At 49.2% G+C, this 22,757-nt stretch overlaps 1 protein-coding gene across 3 annotated transcripts in view; it reads left to right on the forward strand.

Annotated features, from left to right (window-relative positions):
- CACNA2D4 (calcium voltage-gated channel auxiliary subunit alpha2delta 4) overlaps nt 1-22,757 on the forward strand; it is a 122,043-nt gene that overhangs the window by 97,626 nt on the left and 1,660 nt on the right. For 2 of the 3 annotated variants that reach the window (XM_032106004.1, XM_032106002.1), the window contains 11 exons: nt 183-244; nt 1,337-1,351; nt 3,770-3,814; nt 4,737-4,799; nt 10,078-10,148; nt 10,994-11,069; nt 12,815-12,867; nt 13,826-13,881; nt 15,262-15,282; nt 20,237-20,354; nt 22,535-22,647. In XM_032106004.1, the coding sequence (XP_031961895.1) occupies nt 183-244; nt 1,337-1,351; nt 3,770-3,814; nt 4,737-4,799; nt 10,078-10,148; nt 10,994-11,069; nt 12,815-12,867; nt 13,826-13,881; nt 15,262-15,282; nt 20,237-20,354; nt 22,535-22,647 (693 nt within the window). The remainder of the gene's footprint in view (nt 1-182; nt 245-1,336; nt 1,352-3,769; nt 3,815-4,736; nt 4,800-10,077; nt 10,149-10,993; nt 11,070-12,814; nt 12,868-13,825; nt 13,882-15,261; nt 15,283-20,236; nt 20,355-22,534; nt 22,648-22,757) is intronic. The other variant, XM_032106003.1, reaches the window with a different exon arrangement.

Raw genomic sequence — 22,757 nt, forward strand, 5'->3', positions numbered from 1 at the left:
CTTGCTAACCCTCTGACTCTCACTTGGCAGTCTGACTCAGCGCTTATCATTCACATTTGGAAGCAGGTTGCAATTGTGATTTCCATCCCATCACCTTGGGCAAATACTTACTCCTATTTTCCTGATTTGTATTTGTCTTTCATGCTCCTCTTTTGATCCTCCCCTCTTTTTGTTTTCTGCAGCGGTGGGTGTGCAAATCAAGCTGGATTTGCTCCAACGCAAGTTTTGGATGGCCATGCAACAGGTAGGAGCATCAGCAAGCATGTAGAGAGACAATTTAATGCTCTTCATCAGCAAGGTCGATACTATGTTACATCACATATGAAGGCATTTTAATGAGGGCTCTTGTGAAATTCATATTAAAAGATTTATGAAGTAGATTAGTTTGAAGTCACACATTTCTGTAATCCTTTGACGGCACTAATGCCGTGTGAGCCGTGAGTCTGTTCTGCAAATGCCGTGGTGACAGTGTCAGCATCCTGGCCTGGCATTAGCTCTGCTGCATATGACACATTTAATTGTGGAAATATGCTTGTGCTCATTCAGCCTTTCAGAAACCTCATGGAAATCTGTGATTTTGGGCACACAGCAAAAAATATCAACTGCCTTCTCTTATCATCTTGATAATGATAACAAAACACTACCAGCTTGCCAAAATAAAAATTATTTGCCCCAGGGATAAGCATTTGGTGTTGTCCTAATATTAGATACTCTTCTGGACTGAGAGAAGTGGAATAATTAAAACAACTCCCCCAGTCTGAGGAGCAAGAAAAATGAAACACTTTTCCCTTACCACCCAGGGGCTTTCTCCCCAGGCTTTGCATTCAGGGAGGTCTTGTGGAAGGGTGAGAGTGACAGGACTGTAGCAGCCCACAGCAGAAGTGGCTCTCTGCTGTCAGGAGAGGGAACTCATCAGACGGGGGTGACAGAGAAGATGGGAGGGCAGGAAGCTGCTCTGTGGAGGCAGGAGCATCCTCACAGGTGGGAGATCACATAAACATAACCTGAGCTAAAAGGATTTCTGCAAAGCACATGAGCTCATCCTGAAACAGCAGCAGAGAGATTGGTTTTAAAAACCTGCTGAGGGCCATACGCAGAAAGTTCTCACACAAGCAAGCCCTCATGGGTGTTAGGTGAAGCTGGGAAGCCTTATTAAAGCAGGTGAAGGAGGCCTGTGTGCCAAGTGGCTGCGAGCCATGGCCCTGGTAGGTGCTGGTGTGGTGTCCCAGGATGTGACCGCCGTTTGACAGAGGAATGACTAACAGATTTTGTTTTCTCTCTCTCTCCTGCTTCACTGATGCTGTGCTGCTCTGGATGTCCACGCTGTGCCTCTCAGCCCAATGACAGTGATGTAAGTAGACAAAAGCTGGGGACAGGGAGGCATCCTGGCATGCCTCGCTGCAGCTTGGCTTCCTAATTGTGTCATTTGTGTGCCAGCATATTATAGGCACTGTCCCTTGTCTGTAGTCACTGGAGAGGGTCCAAACCTGTCATAGGCTGTGTTTGTCTTCACAGTAATTAAGTGTCTTTGGCAAAGCTCAAAGTGCTCTGGGTCACAGAGACCTGACCAACAGCAGGAGGATGCTGTGAGGTAGGCTGGTCTCTGAGGAGGGAGCTGTGCCCATGAAGCAGCAGATGTGGTCTCAGAGCAACCAGGGAGCACAGGCTCAGTTCTGCCCCCATCTCAGGGGCTCCCTGCAGGCTGCCCGTGCTCTCAAACCAGGGTCCTTGCTGTGGTGCTGCTGCTGTATGGCCAGTCCAGCCCCAGGCACTGTTGGAACTTCTCCAGGTCTGGAAGTGCAGTGGCAGTGAGACTCAGCCCTCAGACTGCTGAGGAGGATGTGTGAGACACCAGCCCTTCTTGTGGAGAACCACTGTGGTTCACCTGGGTTTCTGTTCTGGTATCTGAACCCTGGGCTCTGTATTTGTTATTCCCCAAGGCCATAACTGTGGTTTGTTGTGATCATGTTCCTCTGCTGACCAAAGGAAGGAACCTGCCAGGGTGAAGTGCAAGGCCACCTCTAGGAATATATCCGGGGAAACAAAACAACCATGTGCTGTTTTGTGGTGAGGCAGGGGTGAGATGATGCTTGCAACTGTGGATAAAGGAATGTTTTTAAGCTATCATCCCTAGAGTCTCAAAAAGCCAGCTGGATTCAGAGTGTGAACATGTGATATTGCAAAGCCATGGGACTTGAAACAAACTCAGGCATCTCTAAACCTCCTCTGAAGTTAAACAGAGGGACAGAAAACTGGTTTTGTTCTGCAAAACTCAAGAGCAGAAACAAATTCTAACTGAAAGTTGCGATCTTGTTGTGGTCTGGAATGGCCAATTTACCTCTTGTTACTGAGAATCACCCAGAAAGGGGGTTGGGTTTTATGTCTAAGGGTTTTGAGAAAATAGTGGGTAGCTGGCTGAGAGCAGACAGGCTGTGTGCTCTGCCAGTGTCCTTCCTGACCCCAGAAAACCTCTGGCAGGAGGGGGACTCCATGCACAGAAATGGCCACACCGTGTCAGCTTTCTTCCCTCTGCTGCTGGAGAAAATAGAATTAAAAAATAACACAAAGAGACAGACACATGCAGCAAACTCTGAACAATTATGAAATCAATAAGCACCTGAAGGGCTTTGTTACTCACCACTTAACCCCTCGTGTCCCCACCCCGTTCAGGGTTGTGAAACACATGTCAAGTCCAGTACGCAGAAATTCTAAATGAAGCAAATGGATGGTGCCTTGGGCTACATGTGCACCATTCACATCCTATTTTATCATTAGCTGTCTGGAGAATAAAGAAACCAACAGCAACAACAACAAAAAAATCCCTGCCTGAGAAGAACCCTGATCTAAAATACCATGCTATGTTCTGAGTCTGGATACTGACAGATGCTGAAATGCATGCTGGTTTCTCCCTGGTGCACAGTAACCTTTGCTTTCGCCCTTTCTTTACAAGTGCCACCTCTGCTTGGAGTGCACAGGTCCTGCTGGGAGCATGTCGGGGAGGCAGGTGCAGGATCTGAGCCCTCAGGAAAGGGGATGTTGCTCGTAGAGGCAGGAGTTCGAGTGGCTGGCTTGGGTACCTGTGCATGCTGTCGAGCTTGTCCTGGTGGAAATGCCAGCTGAATTGCAGAGCTGTCTGGGATACTGGTATGGAATCCTTTAGCCCAGCAGTCCCAAGGGCGAGACAGTAAGATGAGCTCATGCCATGTGTTGAGGGATACACCCCGTGCAGGTAGCTCAGGGTGCAGCTGCAGGTTGAGCTCTGGGAGCCCCAGGCAAGAAGCCCTGAACTGGCACTGACCCTTTGCACAACAAAGGGCACCACAGGGACATGTGGGACAGCCAGGTGTCCAGCCACCTGGAGGCACAGCAGGAGCAGATGTCTCACCAGGACGACCCCGGACAATCACACGCATAGACTGTGAGGGTATAAAAGCCCAGTTTCCTTTGTTCAGGGCCCCTCCTCAGAGGCACCAGCTTGAGCTCTTCCTGTGTTGCTGCACCACGAATAAATTGCTGTAAGGTTCTGGATCTCTGAGACTCTGCTGTGGGAAACATGGAGTTGAACCAGTAAGGAAAACTTGTCTGGGTGTGAGGGTGGGGTGTATGGGGAGTCAGGAGGGGACCCGTGGGGTCACTGGAGCTGCTGCTGCCTCAGTCCCAGCAGTGAAAGCCTCTGGTGGTGGGAGTGGGACTGCCAGAGCAGCTCACACATGGTCAGACTGGGAAGTTTCCTCAATGCCATGGTTAATTCTCTGCTTTTCCTTCCCAGTGCAGTGCCTTGGACGGTGCCTGTCCACTCAGCTGTCAGGATGATGTAAGTTGCCTCGGTTTCTTGTCTGTACCTGTGATGGGTGTGATTGACCACCTGCTCTGTGGAGATCTCGGTCTCCCCAAAAAGGTATTGCCTGTTGTCTCCTCATAAGAGGTTGCACAGCTGGGGCAGGACCTCATACTAATGAGACAAGTCTGCAGTTTAGGTCTTCCCCACAGCAGGGCCAGGGCAGAGACATTGGGATTCCAGCCAGTGACTCTGAGGAAAGTCCATCTCCTTTAAGTCTGTCTCCCTGGCATCCCAGCTCTTCCCAAAAAAAGTGGCTGTCAGCATGACATGCATGCTGGGCACCTCTCTTTGTGTTTATGCCACTGCTTCAGCCTTGTTCTCAAGAATATTTGGGACAGGAGCTCCTCTGCCCTGAAAAGTGAGATCACCGGAGATTTTTTGTTGTGTGTTCATGCAGGATTTTCTCTGCCTCCTAGTTTTTCCCTGCAAGACCTGCAGGTTTTCATCTAAATTCTGTGCCTCCATTTCCTGCTTTGCAAAGTAAAAATAAGATCAGTGCTGATACTCAGTGGTGGGGAGAGGGTTATTTCATGAGTGGTTATAAAACTCTGAAATCTGAAGATGGAAAGCATTAGATACCATATTATTAAAGAGAAGAGCACTCCAGATATCCTTTCTCTTCCTGAAGGATGCCTTGCCTGAAGTGTGGCTCACAGCCTGCTAGGCCTGCACAGAGCCCTGGCAAGAGACAATCTCTGTCACAGCTCAGGAACTCAATGCCTCAAAGTGGAGGCAGAAAGGGAAAAGAATTGTGTAAAACTCGTGGTAGCCGAGCTGTGGGGCTTGGCATGGAAATGCTGAGGCTGTTGCCATCATCACAAACCCACACTGCTGCATCCTGAACACAAACAGGGAAAAAGCCATCTTTAATATCGCTTCTCTTTCATCTCTACAGATTCTGAACTGCTTCCTCATTGACAACAACGGCTTTATACTTGTTTCCAAAATACCTGAAGAGGTAAGAGAGCCTAAGAGAAGGAGGAGAGTGGGGTCTGCTTGTTCCTGAATAACCCACCAGAGCAGCTTAAAACAAATGAAGTTCAATTGTGCAATGAGGGTGGCTGTGGTGTAATTAAATTCAACTGTGCAGTGAGGGGGAAGGCTCCCAGCAGAGTGACAGCACATCCTAGGTGAGGAAGGAGTTTGCAGTGATAAGGAAGGAACTAGTCAAAATATCTTTTGATCAGAAGAAAGGAAATTAGACTCCTTTCCCTTGGCACAGATGCTATTGAAAGATGATCTGAGACAGTCCCAGAAGGCAGGCATGGGAAGGGAAGGGAAGGGAAGGGAAGGGAAGGGAAGGGAAGGGAAGGGAAGGGAAGGGAAGGGAAGGGAAGGGAAGGGAAGGGAAGGGAAGGGAAGGGAAGGGAAGGGAAGGGAAGGGAAGGGAAGGGAAGGGAAGGGAAGGGAAGGGAAGGGAGCAGCACTTTTGAGTGTTTCTGAAGCCAAAGTGGGTGTTCTTCAGGAAAGGAAACTGAGGGGATAGTAAGAGCAAAATGCTAAAGGTGAAAAACAGACAAAAGAATTTAAGCAAATTGGAAACAGGAACACGCCTAAAGAACTGGAGGGTTTACTGGACTTGCAGAGGTGAAAGGAGCAAGGGAAAAGGCTCAGAACAGAAATAAAAACAAGGTGTGTGGTTCCACAGCCATTTCTAGGGAGCTGAAGGGGTGCAAGTTTGATGTGACATCCTGTGCAGCTGGGTAGAGTCAACACTAGCAGCCACTGCACAGTTGAGCTACACTTTTCTGTTCTCTGATAAATTCACCACAGAGCTACTTGTTTCAAAATAATTAAACCCCACAGTTCTGGGCGTCAGAAAGTGATGAATGGGAACAGTCTCATAAACTACAGAGCAATAAGTCAATAGTAAGAGTGGGCTTAGACAAGAAATGGGAAACAAAGGGGTTTTGTTACTGACAGAATTGTGGAGTTTCATTAAAATTGCCATTGTACTGGAGTTAACAAATGCAGTTTGGGTATTTCCAAAAGGCAGCAGATCCAATCCCAGAAATTACTTTCTTCAAGATGTGACAAACAGATTGAAATGGAACTTAAGGTAACAGAACTCCTGGTGGATGTGATTGGCACAAGCAGCACAGCTTCCAGAAGGAAGAACACTTACCAGCTAAGTTCTTTGAAAGTGTGACAAAATCAGGAGATAAGGGAGGCTAGATAACCTACTGAATTTCAGTTCTCCTCAGCCTTGAACAGAGTCCCTTACAAGAAGCTGGTGAAACGATGAAGCATGAAGTAGTGACATTGATCTCAAAGTAGCTGGGACAGAAAAGAAAGAAGAATTTTTAGATGGTTATTTAGATGGAAAACATCAGCTGTATGAGTCCCATGGTTTCCCACCTGGACTTGGGTTGGTTAGCATATTCAGAATGGGCTGGCAAAAGAAAAGGTGAGACTGTGCATTCTGCAGGCACTGCACAGTGAGTTCAGAGAGGCCAAGATAAGAACTCTTGAGAGTCACAGAGCAAAGCCAATTGGCAAAACAGAGGCGCCAGGGGGGATACAGATGCCAAGGGGGGCTTATTGCAAGCAATAACCAACCTCTTTTGTGTGGAAAAGTGAAAAGTGCCCCACCCAGCACACTGAATGGTCTGGTAGAGGTGTCCCTTCAGTGAAGTGGTGTGCCAAAAAACAAAAAAGCAAATAGAGCTTGAAAAATAAGGAGGAGAAATGCTGTAAAAGTTGTATTGGCTCCCTCCTCTGGGAGGCCAGGTCCTACTGCGTGTTTGGGGTGGGCTGGTGGTCTTAGGAATTGCTGTTTTCTCCTCTGACCCCCATGGCATTTTCAAAGATGCTCTACTGAGTCCTATGACGTGTGTCCATCAGTGGAGACAACTACACCCTTTAGCTACTCTGTCTCCTGTGTGTCCTCAGCACTGCCCTCCTGGGTTCTGCCTCTGTATTTTTTCCTGCATCTTATGGAAAATAGGTTTTTCCAAAGTTCATGTCTGAAAGATCTGACTAACAGAAACATGGCATTATAGTGGATTTGGGTAAATTATAAACATTATCCACATGCCTCCAAGATCAGGCATTTTGGCAAGCACCAGAGCTGTCCTCCTCCAGCTTTTACCTTCCCTGACCTCAGAAAGTTCACCACTGCTTTTCTTTCTGATTTCTTTATCCTATTGCAGTTACTGTTTTTATTTCCTGATGGCACCATGAGTGTCCACACTGTTAAACCCTACAGGGAATTCAAAACAGCAGCATTAAATCAATATCCTGGGTTTCACAGCTTTGCCACCTGGGTATTGCTGCATGGGATCACTTGCTGCTATGTGGCCTTCCCTGCCCCATCCTCTTCCCTCAAGTCATCCTTTAACATAATGCCAAAAAAAAAAAAAATCCCATACCTGGATTTTTGTGGGTATTTTGGCTTTTCTGCCTGCCAGAGCTGCCTGCTGCCTGGGTGACCACACTGGAAATCAGAGCAGCTTCCTGCAAGAACAGGGCGAGGACAGCGTAGCTCCGGCTGTGCTCTCCTCTGCCCTTGGCATGGGGGACCAGGATGGGGGATTGGCTCTAATAACCTCTGTATGAAGGCAGCAGGAAGCTTATTGACAGTTGGAAACCACCATGGAAAAGGAACTCAGGATTTTAATGAGTGACAAGTTGGAAGCTCCCTGCAGGATTACTTGGGAAAGAACGGGTAATCTCTTAATTCGAGCTAATCTCCCCATCCAGTCTCATCCCAGAGGGAGCAAAGAGTTAAAATGCAGGAGAAGGGAGTGAGTGAGGACTAGATGTTCTTGGGCTGGGGAGGAAGGGAAAATAAGAGGCAGAGTCAGGCTGTGCTGCTGGGAGGGCTGCTCTGCGTTTTCTGCCACGTTCGTTGTGGCCCCACAACCACCCCTGAGTTTTTAGCTGCCTCTCGCTGCCAGTCGTAGGCACAGCTGTGGATCACAGGCCTTGAGCTCCCTCCGCCTGCTGCATCCAGATGTTCCCTCGATCACTAAACCTCTTTTTCTAGGATTGCTGCCTTCTGCCTGAGGCATTTTGCAGAGTACATCTGCAAGCTCTGCCCAGGTGGGACTCCGGGCAGGCTGCAGGGAGGCAGCTAAAAGGTCAAGATGCCACCAGAGCTCAGAGCTTGTGGAGAAGCAAGGGCTGGCTCTGTTTGAGCCACGCAACAAGAGGCTGCCTGCCTGCCCACAAAGCTGGGCACTTTGGCAGATCCTGCTTGTCCACAGCTTCTGAGTGTACCAAAAGTGTAAATTGCTCAATAAGCCAGCAAAGCACGGATGCATGTGAGCAGTGATGTAGCTTTTGAGTCACACGTGTGCCTGGGTTGCGTCTCCTTCCTGTGCACAGCCCGCACATGTGCGCTCAGCTGCAGGGGGTGTGGCACAGCGTGTGCCGCGGGGATGGCAGAGCAGAGCTGCGTGCCGTGAGCCTCTGAGAGGGCAAGGGCCTGTGGAAACTTGTCCAGAGATGGGAGTCAGGAGAAACCCAGCAGAGGGCTGCCTGGGAGAGCAGCAGTCACTGGAGGAAGCGGGGTGTAGTGAGAGCTGCTTTACAAAACGTTGCGTTTCTGCCGGGTGATGCTTTTCTGTGTTACTGCCTGCACAGGGCACCTGAAACAGCAGCAAGCTCTGAATGTCTGGTTTGGTGTTAGAGGCCAGTTTGCTGATGCCTTTCTGAGCACACTCCCTCAGCCATACGCACACTAATAGCTCCTCATTCTTACACCTATACAGATGATGTCCTACATGGAGAAATTCGGTCAGACATCAGCATCTCTTGACAGGATGGGCCTCATTTACAAACCCCCTCTCCTTGCCCCACTGTCTGCAGCTTTCACTGTGTTAAATCCCACTGCTCTGGCTCCTGCTGGGTTTGCAGACTGGTATTAAATGGAAGCAGCTGGCCTCTTCACCACCCTAATCAGATTGAAAGAGCGAGGGAGGTGAAAAAAGTTAGTGCTTGCTCAGGCACATTGGATTGCCTGAAACAATTACAGCCTAAATGCTCAAAGCGGAGTTGAGTATCAATTTGGGTGATTGATACACAACAATGTATGTGAAATACAGTGAAATGACTTCTAAAGCCTTTTGGGAAAAGGCTCATAACCATGTAACACTACTGTTAGATGATTACCATGCGATCTTAGGTAAATCTGCCTAAGGTTCGGGCTTTGCTTGTGAAAATGTCCCACTCAAATAAATGAAGTCATCTGTCATGTGCTAATACGTGCTAAATGACTGCTAGCCCATCAGTGGATAAGCAAAACATCCCAGACTATGGGAATGCTTCCACAACGCATGGGAGCTATTTACTCTGTCAGGACCCATGAGCCAGGAAACAGAGAGAGGACAGCTCATATCTGCACTTCTATTATTTACAAACATTTCATTTACTTGCCTGTGAACAAAGCAGTGGACTTGACAGGTTTGAAGTGTTTTTGCAATACATTTGTCATGGTTTAGTAATCAGGAAGGCCAGAATTGTTTGTTTGAGGAAATGTTTAAAGCAGCAGTTACCAGATTTGAGATCGGGTCCATATTTGAGGTTATTCACTCTGAGGCGTTCATGGGACCAGAGGGCCACAAGCTCCACCTTTAGTTGAGGCATGCAAGGGGACTGGGGGGTTGTTTTTCCCCCACAAATGCAACTTAGTTCTAGCTATGCCAGTGCACAGTATGAAAGCTACAGGGGTGGGAGAGTTCGTGTTGTGTTGTTTGGGTTACTGCCTGCTCAGAACTCGCACAGCAGCAAGTTGTAAAATTGTATTTGCTACCTAAATAAATCCGTATGTCACAGTCATGCATGGTGGGCCAGTTCACCTAGGGCAGCAGGAGAGCAGAGGTTTCCAAATCCACTGTGGCCACGGGTAGCAGAGAGACTCAAATGGAAGACTCAGGCATTCAGATCCAGACAACATGGATTCCCAACAACCCACAGGAGAGTCCAGGCTTCCAATGATTCAGCATGCCTGGGTCTCTGCAGCTTGAGAGTCTGCCTTTTTCTGTCACAAGCTGCAGGGACTTACGTGGGCTAAATCATTTCCACGCGTGGTAGGAATGGTGCAGGATGCCCAGCTGGTGATGGGGGAAGTCCTTCCTCAAGCTTTCCAGCCAGCCAAAGGACAAAGCCTGGCATTGCCTCCTTGCAAAAACCCTGGTTGTGTACAGCAGGCCTCCAGACAGACTAGATCAGCTGGAGCCATCAGGCATTTGGAAAATTTTGCTTATTCTGTTTTTCCCTTTTTGTGCTTGCAGACTGGAAAATTTTTTGGTGCAGTGGATGGCTCAGTGATGACCCAGCTGCTAAACATGGGCATGTTCAGGCGGTAAGTGGGGGATCTCCACCCTGTACTTCTTGTTCTCCGCTGGTGTGTGGGTCAGAGCATATTGGTCCCTCTAAGAAGCACTTGAGCCGGGGAAAATGCACATGCTGATGATGCATGTGACTCTCTTGCTTAGACACAAGAGCTCCTTTAGCTACCTGCCCCCTCTGCTGACTCGCTCAGCCGTCGTCACCACACACACTGTTTCTCCTCATCTCTTGCTCTTCCACCTGCTGCAAAACACAGAGAGACAGAAACTTCCAGTCTCTGTGTGGCCAGAGAGCAGCTGCTTCTCTGTCTTTTCCAGGGCAAGATGTTATGGGAAGCATTTCTTGGCATTTTGGGCGCAGAAGTGCTTCAGTTCCTCCTGCCACTCGGAAAGCCTTTCTGTGGAGTGGTTGTCTGAGAGCCCCACAGATGCAGCATTGCAGCTGGCTGACCATGTTTCTCTCTCTCTTAAAAATACCTCTGTTCATCTCTCTCCACTCCCCCAGCCGATGTCAAAAGAGAGTTCAGGGTTTCAGTGGCTTGAAAACAGGAACTAGGGGGACCTGAGGTAGTTACAATTGTAATTCCTCTGCTTCACAGCCTGGTTTACTCACTGTCTGAAATTAGGGACGTATTTCCTCCTGTACTGACCCAGTTACATTAATCCAGAGCCTGTATTTCTTGCTCTGCAAGATCCAGCACTGGCCAAACAGCAAAGACACATGTAAGCAGGTCACTGCTTTACTGAATACAGGAAACAGTTCATACATGACATTTTTTGAGAAAAAGCTGACGTGTCTGTCCCATGGGCGGCTGCATTGCTTGCTTTTGACTGCTTGCTTGTTTTGTTCTGCTTGCAGAGTGACCATGTATGATTACCAGGCAATGTGCAAGGTGCCCTACCACCACCACAGCGGCGCCCGGCCCCTGCTCAGCGTACGTATCTGTCACCGTGCAGCCCTCCCTGGGCTAGGCCTCTCCAACATTCCCCAAAAGACTTGAGGAGATGTTTGCTGTCAAGTGATGGGAGTGTCCAGACTCACCTCAGGCAGATTCCTGAAGCAGTGGTGGCCAGTGATGGTGGTTTCCAGTGTGGCTCTCTATTGCCATATAGGATCTCACTGAAAATTGGAAGGACCAGGGAAAGGACAGGAACTAGACGATGGCAGGTTCTCCTAAAAGCCAAGGAATCAGCCAGCAGCTGAAGTGAATAGGAATGCTTTTACAGGGCATGGTTTACTCAGCAGCTCAAGAAGGACAGTTGCACTCTCAGGGAGCAGAGCATGTGGGGAAAACTGGCAGTCATTGGGAAAGGAAGACTGAGCCTGGAGCAAGAGAAAGAGTGAGAATGCTGGTAACCCAGGGAGCAAACAAAGAGTGAAGGGTTTTACCAGTACCCAAATGCAGCCTCTCTTAATCTAATCCCACTGCACCTTCCTAACCTTGCCTCAAACAGGCAGAACAAAGGAACTACTCACCACTTAGGCCACTTCAAACTACTTGACACAACCCTAATCAGGGGTGTGTTCATTATTGTTATGATCCTTTGATACTGGAAGGAGTGCTGGAAGTACTCCTTACAGCGTGACATTATAATTTTTTTCCAGTAAAAGAATTTTCAACAACATATTACCTTTTAACAGCATTTTTAAGAATACCACTTTTAACAACATCTGTTTTGCAATGGCTATACTTACTCTGGCTAGATAATAAATGGTGATTGTAGTGAAAACATTTGCTTGATTATATCCTCCTGATCACTGAAAGAAATGTCACAAACTGTGAGCTGCCAAAAATTAGGTGAATTGGGAAAAGAATAAAAAGGTGAGCATTCAGCCTCTATCTCTCATCTTCCCCTCTTAGCAAAACCCTTGGAAAGGAAGAAATCAAGAAAAGTCAGTTTTTCATATACAGACATAAAAATCAGTCAAATTCCCAACCATCTCTATATTTTACTATTTGCTGACTTATTTTGGCTGAAGATAAGTCAGCAGTAATGGAACATTATCCTGTGTCCTGTGACTGCTGCATCTGTTTTGGGTTTAAGGACATGGGCATGATTATGAGAGGGGGAGATGAAAATTAGATGTGGTTACCATGAAGAAAAGAAGCAGCAGTATCCTCTGCAGATGAATTGTCCCTGGGATAATGCTGGATTTCCAGTTTGGAGCTGAAAAGCAAGAGGATGATAGAAGTCGTGCCATCTTGAGGAAAAGCTGGATGAAAGCACGGTTAAGCATAATCAATCAATGGCAGATAATACCAAATCCTGGGCAGTGCTGTCCTAGAAACACCACTTGCTCTCAGAACACAAAAGCATCCTGAACTGGTAGTGTCCCATTTAGCTGTGTTTCTCTCCTGCTCTGAGCTCTGAAGGTCATCCACGCTGGAGAGAAATCATCAAGCAATTACGTCTTCAAAGTCCTTCATACATTCCTGATAAACTCCCTGACCCTGATGGGGAGGGGGTGAAGAGATATTATTAGTAGCAAGGCAGCTCTGCTGGCTTTTGATGTATTTTGAACATTTTCCAGTGATGCCCAGACCTTGAATTTCCAGCCTGTCTTCAAGAGCTCTGATCAGTGGAGGGACTTGGTCTAAAATGTGGGGTCCTGCATAACAATTATAAATTCTCTGACCAGGTCCTTATGGTATTTCTCATTTCTTCTTTTGTTCTCCAGCCAATTTATGCCTTTCTAGCTGCAGTGAAGTGGCTGATAAGTGATTTCCTCATGTGAGTACCAAAAGATGGGGGTGTTTGGGAGGCTTAGACCAAGAGGGGCAAGAACTGGGAAAGCTGGGAGCAGAAGCCCCCGCGTAGGGCACTGCTGTCAGCCTTCTCCTGACATTCAGCTCTGCACCGTGCTCCTGGGAGACAGAAAGCTATTACTATTGCCATTTTGAGAGGCAGAGGCCCAGAGTGGGTCTGGGATTTACCTGAAGTCACTCAGTACAAAGTGCCTGAGTCAGAAATAGGACTTGGGTCTCCTGGGGCTCTGTGCAGATCCTTGATGCCAAGTCCTCTTGCCTGTCTCCTTTGCCCGTGATGAGTGAATGCACATCTTCCTCTCACGGGGGGAGGAGGCTGAAGGAAGCAAGCCAAGCAGCTCAGGTGTGAGTGCCAGGCAAGGGGGGGGAGAGGGGAGGCTCTCCTCTGCATTTGGGTTCACCTCAGACTTCTGGGGTGAATCAGAGTTCAAGCCCAGATTAGGATGAAAGTGCCATTGCTCAACTTGCTGGGTGTGCAAAAGGGGAGATGCGGTAAAGGTCCAGCTCTGAGGGCTTTAGCCTATTGGTACAGAATAATTCAGTGTAGCTACCTCCAAGTAGCCAGAGAGTGGCTTTCTGATGGCCATCATGCCTGCTCCTCAGGTGAGTCCTACTGTGGCTGAATCCCCTCCCAGCCTCAGGGGCTGCCAAACTCATTTCTTCCTTCACTGGTGAGCCCTTGCACAGGATATACTTCAGATCTTCCACAGCACAGATCCCATGATACAGAGCTACATTCTAGCATGTGGAGAGGGGGAAAAAAAAAGATTTAAAATTTTAAAAGAAAGATCAGACTTGCACTGCCAGAAATTTGTAGTAAACATTTTAGAACTGATACTCGCTGGGCGACAGGGCCATCTCCCTGACACCTGCATCCTTCCAGGCTGCTGAAAAAGCATCCTCTGTTCTTGCTCTTTTGACAGCTTCCTTTTGGAGTTTAACATGAGTAGCTTCTGGCACTCAGACAACTTGGCAGATGGTGAGTACACAAGAGTCCAGCCACCCCATAGCACGTGAGTGTTGCAGCCACTGGTGACAGAAGAAACTGTACGGGGAAGCCTGGCCTTGTGCAAGGAGCCTGCCATCTGCCCCACACCCCTTCCTCCACGGACACTGGAATCCAGCTGCCAGATCCCACCATCTGCCCCCATTTCCACCCCCATTTCATCCTTAATGAAATGCCACAGCACCAGGGTGGTCAGTGTGAGGTGTGTGCTGCTTGGAGCACACTGCCTGCTTTCCTGAGGGCAATTTGCTGAGGAGAGGGGGGACACTTCTTCCTGAGGACCCCTACCCTGTGTGCAGTGGGATGAGAGAGGCCATCAGCTGCAAAGAACTGTTGGAAAGTATCCCTTCCAGTCTGCTACAGGACAGGACAGAGCAGGGGTGGAACAGCACGCTCTCCAGAGCCTAGCAGAGGTCCCAGGAAGCTAGACAGAAACCTTAGAATTCAGTAACTTGCGCGGGGTCTTCACTTACCCACCGGGCCTGCTCTGGAAGAGAGAAGATCATGGCACGTGGTATTGCACAGCAGCTGCCTTCAGCAGAGGGGTGGGTGTCTCTGGTCTGCAATCCAGTGACCTGTCCTGCAGCTGAACTGCTGCCTGCTGGAAGCACCCCAGGAATCTCTGCAGTCCCATCCCAGCCCCTGCAAGCAGGGGGGATGTTAATGGCCCTGAGGAGGCTCAGAGGGGACGGGCAGGTGTGCTCTGTGCAGCCGTGTCGGGGCTGTCATTAGTCTTGCTAATTATTGATCACTAGTAGTGCCTTTAGTGGAGGCAGTGGTACCTTCCATGCCAGCTGTGGGGATGGGTGTTCTGCATTGAACTTTCCTGGCACAATGGGGAAACAGTCATTTTTTGAAAGCAAAATTCCCCTCTAGAGAAGGAGGTCTGTGGGTGCTGTCCAGGTACCAGTCTCCTCCTCCAAAGAGATGGCAGTAGGAGATGCAGCTGTCCCCTAAGCAGCCCTGGCTGCTGACTAACACACATCAGGATAACAGGAGTGTCCCAGTGCAGAAATAGGGGAGGAAGAGTCAGGTGAGCAGGTGCAGTACTCATGGCAGGGCAGGAGAGACTGCTCATTCTGCAGAACAGGCCGACGTGGCGTTCCTGCTGTGGATGGTCCGTGGCTGCAGTCTGATTTAGTCTTTGCTTGAGGAGATGTGAGCAAAAAGGGAGGGGGGTTGTCACTGCTGTCCTGCTCATCACCATTTCCTTTTGTGCTTCCTTCATCTCTTTCCCACATCACCTCCATGACTGCTGTGTGCAAATTCATGTCTTCATGTCACTGCCATCTTGTGAAACTGTCACGTGGCTCCATCGTCCCTGTGTGTCTGTGTGTCATGGGACTTCTCCAGCCAAGGCTGTCTTCCATCACTGTAAGTAGAACCCCTTAATGGTGAAAAAAAGAGAATTAACTAGAAATTCCTAAGCTAGGAAAGACTTTTTTCCACCTTTTGTACCGTGGGGGACTTGCAGAAAGGCGTGACAGGGCCAAGGCAGTGCCTGGCTCTATTTCCCTGGTCTGCAAAGAAGAGATGCTGTTGCTCATTTAGCTGGCTGAGCTGGTGATTGAAGGTCTGTCAGTGAGAAGCTGATAAAAGAAGGAACACACAAGCCTCCTGAGGAACTGCAGTCACAGACAGCGTCATCACTCATTCCTGCGGCCTGGCTGGGCCTGTGGCCCGTGTTCCATGGCATGTCCTTCACCCAGCTGGCCCTTTCTTTTCGGCTGTTGTTCCCAAACCAAAGACCAACCCGTGCCTTCTTGCAGGAAAAACTATATGGGTCTTGTAGACTTCAGTTATTAAGAAGTAATTTAAGTCTTCTTTTCCACAGCCCATGGCTTAGCTCCTTCTGATAAATCCCAGCCCAGCTCTGGGATAATGCAGAAGGACTTTCAAGCGGTTCAACTGATAAGTATATGCTGTAGCTCATAAATCCTCTCCTACAGGCGAGTTAGAAATTCCTCCAAGACAGAGTCCAGACTGTGGCTGTGTTTCTATCTCCCTGCTTCCATATCTAGCTTGTATTTGCCAATTTGCTCTCTGCCCAGCAAGACGTATGTGTGAGACAGAGATGGAGAAATAGAGACAGTTGGAATGTGTCTTACTGGATGGAGAAGAGGAAGAGCAAGGGAGGGTGTCTGCAGATGACAAAAATGAGTGTCCATGTGTGTGGGGGAGTAGCAGGGTGGAAGAATACTATTGGGGCTGGAGGAAATGGATTGCACATGTTGTTAAGAAGGGGCTGTAGATTTTTGCCAGAGACGTTAACATTTTCTTGACTGCACGCCAAGGCTGGTGTATGCGAAAAATATGAAGCGAAGGAGACATTTTGTGAGAGAGAAATTGAGCACACACATTTTTTCCGGGTTATGTGCAGAGGAATTAACGATCAGGGATCTAATGCTCTCCCTTGCCTGACTGTGTACCTCTGGCTCTGCAGCACTGAGCCTATTTCTGCTTCCCAAGTTCTCTTGTTTTCCTGGAAGGTGAGACTTGCTGTTGGAATATGGGCATGATGTATTCAGACTGCACTCATCATACAAATCTGCTTTTCAGAGGTGGTGAGAAGACGTGTTTGCTGCCACAGATTTTTCTCTGCTCCCAGCATCTCAATTTCTCTCTGTGTTTATAAGGGCTTCTGCTTTTATGGACATCACTGCAGGTTTGAAAGCTTTTAATTAAGCCAAAAATACCTCCAGCCAAGGCATGCAGCCTAGAAAGAACTATTTCTAGAATTCTGTAGATCATAAAAGTTTTTTTTACTGCATGGTAATGTACACAGAAGATATTTTACAAGATAATTGGTTAAATTCTATGTTATATATTGGTAACTAAGTGGCAGATTTTGTCACGTGTCCCGGAGTAAATCCACTGACTCGGGTGCATGATTTATGCTGGTGGGAAAGAGTTCACAATCTGGGCTCTATGGTTCATAAAGAGGCACAGCAACTGCCTTTGCTGCTCTGAAGGATTGGTTGCCAAATGTCTGACAAAGTCTTTCTGGCAGTGCAGATGGTAGCAACGACAGCCTGGAATTAACTCACTCTTTGCTATAAAGTTTGCAATTTGTTATCAGCTCCTCTGGCTGTTTACTAATCCCTGACCAGCAGACTCTGAGGGTGCTGATAACATTCTGATGTCCAGCATGTGCATGCAGAGGCTCAGCCCGAGCCTTTTGCTGATGATGTACTGGGCTTCTCTGAACTTCTCAATACTGCTGCAGCTGCTTTGCTTCCCAGAAAATTAAGTGGCAGGAGGCTTAAGCATAATCTCTATCATAGGTCTTGTCTCTGTGCAGGAGTTGGGAGATTTTAAAGCAGCTTCTTTTCATTCAGCTTGTGCCAGAAAAAGAGTTAAGGTCTGTGCAGGGCACTTGTGCCAGTTTAAAAATACACCTTGGTGCTGGCCACATTTGTCCTGGGTGTGGTTCATGAAGTCTCCTTAATTGACTTTCCCCTTGAGGGGCCTGGTTCTCCAAGCCCACCATGACAGCCCTCATTCAACCCTGGCTGAGGCTGAGAGGCCTCAGATCAACTTCCATTCTGCATTTTCCAGGCTGATGGTCTCATTCACCCCTCCCTGTGCCCCGTTCTTCACACTACGGTATTTTATATTGCTTTAACTCCATCTGCTTTGATGATGTTATGACAGGAAGCTAGTAAAGGATATGATACTATAACAGGAGCTAGTAAAGGATGTCATTCTTTACCAGGCACGGGGGAAAAATGAGGTCCTGGTGTGTCAGGGCTCTTTGCCACTCATGCCATGAGCCATACGTTAAATCCTTGCAAGCAGTTTGCCCCAGCTTTATGAGGTCACCCTTGTGGTCATCCCAGCGATTCTTCGGAGCAAGAACTGCACAGTCCATTGCCAACAGCTGTGCTGCAGTGGCACTGCTGTAAATCCAGGGGCAGCTCAACAGGACTCCGGTGGTTTGTGGCTGAGGGACCAGTGTGTGGTCTTGCCACAAGCATGTCCCTGAGAAGGGCTGTCCCTGGTCCAGACTGTGATAGCCAGGCCACCTGTCTCAGGATTTGGAGCTGCTTTCCCAGCCCCAAGTACAGTGAATTCAGGCTGAAAGAAAGGGCTCCTGCTCTGTTTCTCACACTCCTTTAGTCTTAGTTTGGGGACTTTCCTGGTCAGAATACAGCTACCAGCCCTGCAGCTGTCAGAGCTAGAAAGTGTTTGCAGCTCTCTCCTTACAGCACAAACGGGGATATTCTGCGTGCCCTACCAGAAGTGTTGAAGTCTTTGAAATTCACCTCAGAAACATAGTCTTCTTCTGCACATCCCATCTCATCTCCTCAGGACTGTCAGTCCCTGAGGCAGGTCCTAGTCAGAGGCATTCTCCATCAGCAGAAATGGGAGAGGCTTTTCCCTGCTTCTGCAGTGTGGGGTTTGCACAGGGAGGGACAGCGAGGGGTGGCAGAGCACAGCCAGACAGCTCCTGGCTGGTGGCAGAGGTGCTGCCGGCCCCTGGAATGACAAGTTCAGTTGATTAATTCAGTGTGAATCCAGGGTGAATACAGAACAAGGCACTGTGCTGCAGTCAGGCTCTGCGTGCCTTTGAATCTGTGCAAAATGAACCTAACCATGACACCGAAAGGTGGGTCCCACAGTCTGGGAGGATTTAAGCAGGGGGCTGCCTCCTGAGCGCTGCTCTTCTGAGACTTCTGAAGAAAAGCACAAAGCACAATTACCAGAGACTGCACTGCAGGGAGAGGTTTGAGTGCCCATCATATTCACCTGGGCAAGGCATTAGAGGGAAGATTGGGCTGCGGTTCCTGGCTCTTAATGGATGTCTTGTGTTGCTGGATTGCCATGGTGGAGAGAAAAATCAGAGAAAATCAAGCAGTTTTTCTCTCTCTCATGTAATCCACATTGTTTGGACGGCAAGCTCTGCGGGGAGGTGCCTGCTGCTTTCTGCCTGCTCTGGCAGTGCCGAGGGAGAGGAGACCATTGCTCTCAGCAGTGAGGGTTTCATAGTGATGCAAATCACCCATCCAATCACGGATGCCCTCTCGATGCCTTCTCACCATACATTTGCTGATTAAAACCCAGGTTGCTGCGTTTTTTTATAAATCTTCAGCGCTTCTGCTGCAAGGGATAAACTGGGTGTCCTCCACGTCAGGAGGACCCTCTTTCCTGCTGGTCCCCCCAGGAGCTCTGCCTGTGGCTGCTGTGTGGGTGGGGGGCTGCAAAGTGAGGCTTTTGTGCTCAGGCCCAAAGCTGATGGAGAAACCGTTTCTCGTACTTGCTGCTGGCTGAGCCACAACCACCTCTGCCCTAGCAACAAAGCTTCACATTTCCATCAGCAGCAGTCCCCTGTGTCCTACAGAGGCAGGAGCTGGCTTTGCTACCTCCAACTGCAGAAAATAATTGCCAGAAGGGCCCAAGGCAGTAGTTTCAGGCAAGATAGATTTTGCTGAACTCCTAGAAAGAATGCTCTTCCTTCTTGAGGGAGGCTTAGTAAGGCAGTTCGGCTCCCCCTCATCCCCAAATTAGTTTGGGAGTCCCACAGAGTGTGACTGATGAGTGATGGAGCAGCTGCTCCCTCCAGGAGCCAGTGCTGTTCATTAGCTGGGTCTCTGCTGGTCCTCGAGAGCTGTCATCTGTTTCCCTGTGGTCTCAGGCCAGATCTGTTTGCTGGTGGTGGTTTCTTCTCAACATGACACGTATTGAACCCCTCAAATGTCCTGCTGTGAGCTCGCTCTGAAATGTCAGTGGGCTCAGGAGGGATCAGCAGCCGATGGAGAGCCCCGGCACAGACACGCAGGGTTCCCGCAGGGGCAGAGCCTTGGCACGGGCACAGAGGACCAGCCCAGGCACAGGTTTCAGCGTTTTAAAAAGCACAAGAACCAGGGCTGCCTTAGGCAGGAGGGATTTCATTAACGCTGCTGGTTCAGTAGGAACCCCCGCTCCTTTGAACACAGGGGCGTACCTGTGCCAAATGTCCCTGCCTGCCTGGCTGGGGGGGTCCCTGGGCTGCTGTGGCCACTGCGGCCCCTCGGCTGCAGCTCCGGCACGGCAGGGTCCGGGCTCGCTGGGGGAAGGCGAGTGGCAGCATTGAAGGCATTGCTCACATAGGCTGGTTTTCCCGCACCACCTAGTGGGAGCAGGGATCACTGCCTGGCTGCTCTCCGCAGCATCTCCTTCCCCTTCTTCTCCGGTGGGCACCTGCTCCCGGCCACTGCTGGGGGTAGCGGGCACGCAGGGCTGCTCCTCCAAGGTCCACCGCCGCTCTGGAACGTTCCCAGCTCAGTGCAGGCAGCTGCCGTGTGCTCCTGTGCCCCTCACTTGTGCCCTTGTCTCGCCCCCCCGGCAGCTCACAAGCACAAGAAGCACGACACGCTGCAGCCCTGCGACACCGAGTACCCCGTGTTCGTGTACGAGCCGGCCATCAAGGAGACCAACGGGCTCATCGAGTGTGGAGACTGCCAAAAGTAAGGCTTGCAGCTTCCCTTTCATCTGGGGGCCTTGTCCCAGGGCTGCTGGTGGTGACAGCAACCTGAGAAGGGTCACCTGCCGCTGTGCCCATGGCTCGGCCACCACGACACCTGCAGAGATAAACAGCCATGCTGGGCAGAGAGACATGAAGAGTCCAGGGTACTGATCCTTGGCAAAAAAAAAAAAAAATTAAAACCATCTGTTAATAAGCAGAGGTGGCTGGAGAACAAAGAAAACAACATTAAAATATATATATATATATCTTTCCATTCCACAGATTTCAGAAAGCAACTTTTTCTGTTTTTTCATGTTTCTGGTGAAAGTTTTCTTCTTAGCAAGTTTTCCTTTTTGCAATGCTTTTGGCTTTCCTTTTTTTTTTATTTCCCCCTTTTTATGTATTTCTACAGAAACAAAAAAAAAAAAACAGGGATCATGAAAAAAAAAAAAAAGGAAGTGTTAGACTGAAAGAACTGAAAACAAGGGTCCACTTTTATATTTCCTATTTTCACTGTAAGAGAATGGACACTCAAAAGTAACAGGAGAGTCATTGTGAAAAGAGGCTGTTCTCAGTGGTTGCACAGTGCCATCAGCAATCACATGTGGAAAGGTGACAAAAAGATGAGTTTCCACTGATCCAGCTTTTCCTAATGTGAGGAGGCCAAACAGATCTGACTGGGATTTCTCTTAAAAAAACCCCAAAACAATCCTACCTATTCTGCAGTGTTTGATCAACTGCAGGAAAGACTCAAAGGTTAGAAAAACAGCCTCCACTAGTCAGCATGACTTTAGGAAAACCAGGCCTTGCCAAACATTGTTTCAGAAGAGACTGCAGATTTGATGACAACAAGGTGGTGTATTAAGCTCTGGGCAGATCCAGAGGAACTGAGTGACCTATTTGGGTCACACATCTCTGCCACAAACGAGGCCTGGGACTGACCCTTCCCTGCTGGAGGCAGCATCTCACCAGTGCCGGTCCCACTCAGCTCCTTCGTAGTTACAGCCTCTGGCTCCCAGGTGCATCTCTTGTGCATCTTTTCTCCAGATATTTGTCAGAGACACACCCCCTGCCACAGGCTCTGTGGAACATTAGCCAGGGGCTGGCATGCAGGCGTTCCTGATCACATTCCACAAGGTCCTGGTGGAGCAGGGGTAGGCTGGGTGCTCCATCCTGGGCAAAAACTTTGGCTTGTGGATTGATTGCTGCATGGGCCACCTCTGTCCTGGTGACTGGATTTGTGCATGGGTTGAGGGCTGCTTGTCAAAGCTCCGAAGGCAGTCATTAGTCAGGGAACACTAATGAAATGGTCAGCTGTGTGTGTGGCATTCAACACCTTTAAAAGGGAACACGGAAATCCCTGAAGGCTCGAAGGCAGCAAGGCCAGGTGGTGAATAACCAGGGAGCCTGGGCACTCCTCCAGCACAGTCAGTGCAGTGGGCACTTCCCCACAAGCCTCTATTTCTATTCCAGAAGCCCTCTCCCTTGGCTGGGCCGTGGTTAGCAGGATGGGGGGTCACCGAGCCATGCACCGGCTGCAGCCTCGCAGCCCTGCCACCAGTGCAGGCACGCTGAGCCTGATGTCCCCAGCCTTCCCTGTGCCCAGTGGCTCCAGGACAGCTTGCTGGCTCCCTGCCAAGCACCAGCTGGTCAGTCCCATCACACCAGTGTAACGCACAGCATTACTGGGATCCTCTATTTCTCTCTCAAGTAACAGGAAATTTAGCACAACTCTGCTCGTCGCAGGACCTCCGAATGCAGACACCCTTGCATTGTGCAAGCACACGTAAATATACATTAAATAGACATTGCCATACCTCTGGGTGAAACCAGGCTTTCTCAGGTGTCATCTGCTGTGACATGCTGCCCCGTCTGGGGAGGCCTTGCGTTGGGTTTGGTTGGTTGGTTGTGTTTTTGGGTTGATTTTGACTTTTGTGCCTAAAAGCATGGAGTTGTAGATTCGAGCCAGTTCAGAGCTTTCTGAGGCCAAAAAGGAGTGCCAATGGCACTTCTCCCTGTGTACAGCTGCTCACTGGTCTCTCCTGCTTCCTACTGACACCCTGTTTCCAATGATCTCTGTTTTCTGTCAATTCTTTGCTGTGGTTCAGGCAATGCCAGGGCTGCTGCTCTGGCACTGTAGCTGGAGAGTTGTGCTTTGTCTCACCTGCTCTTCCCTTGCAGGATGTTTGTGGCACAGCAGATCATCAGCAGCAACCTCCTGCTCCTCGTCACGGATGCTGTCTGCGACTGCAGTGTCTTCCCACCCGTCCCAATGGATGCAAAAGAGGTCAAATATATCCTTCCATGCACAGCCAGGACGCAGGGCTCCACAGGCCTTGTCATCTCCGTGTTTGCCAGGGTGGAAAATGTGCTTCTGCTGCCATTGCCATGGGGCTGGAGAGCA

This window comes from Corvus moneduloides, chromosome 4 (genome assembly GCF_009650955.1).
Source record: "Corvus moneduloides isolate bCorMon1 chromosome 4, bCorMon1.pri, whole genome shotgun sequence".
Classification (NCBI taxonomy): Eukaryota; Metazoa; Chordata; class Aves; order Passeriformes; family Corvidae; genus Corvus; species Corvus moneduloides.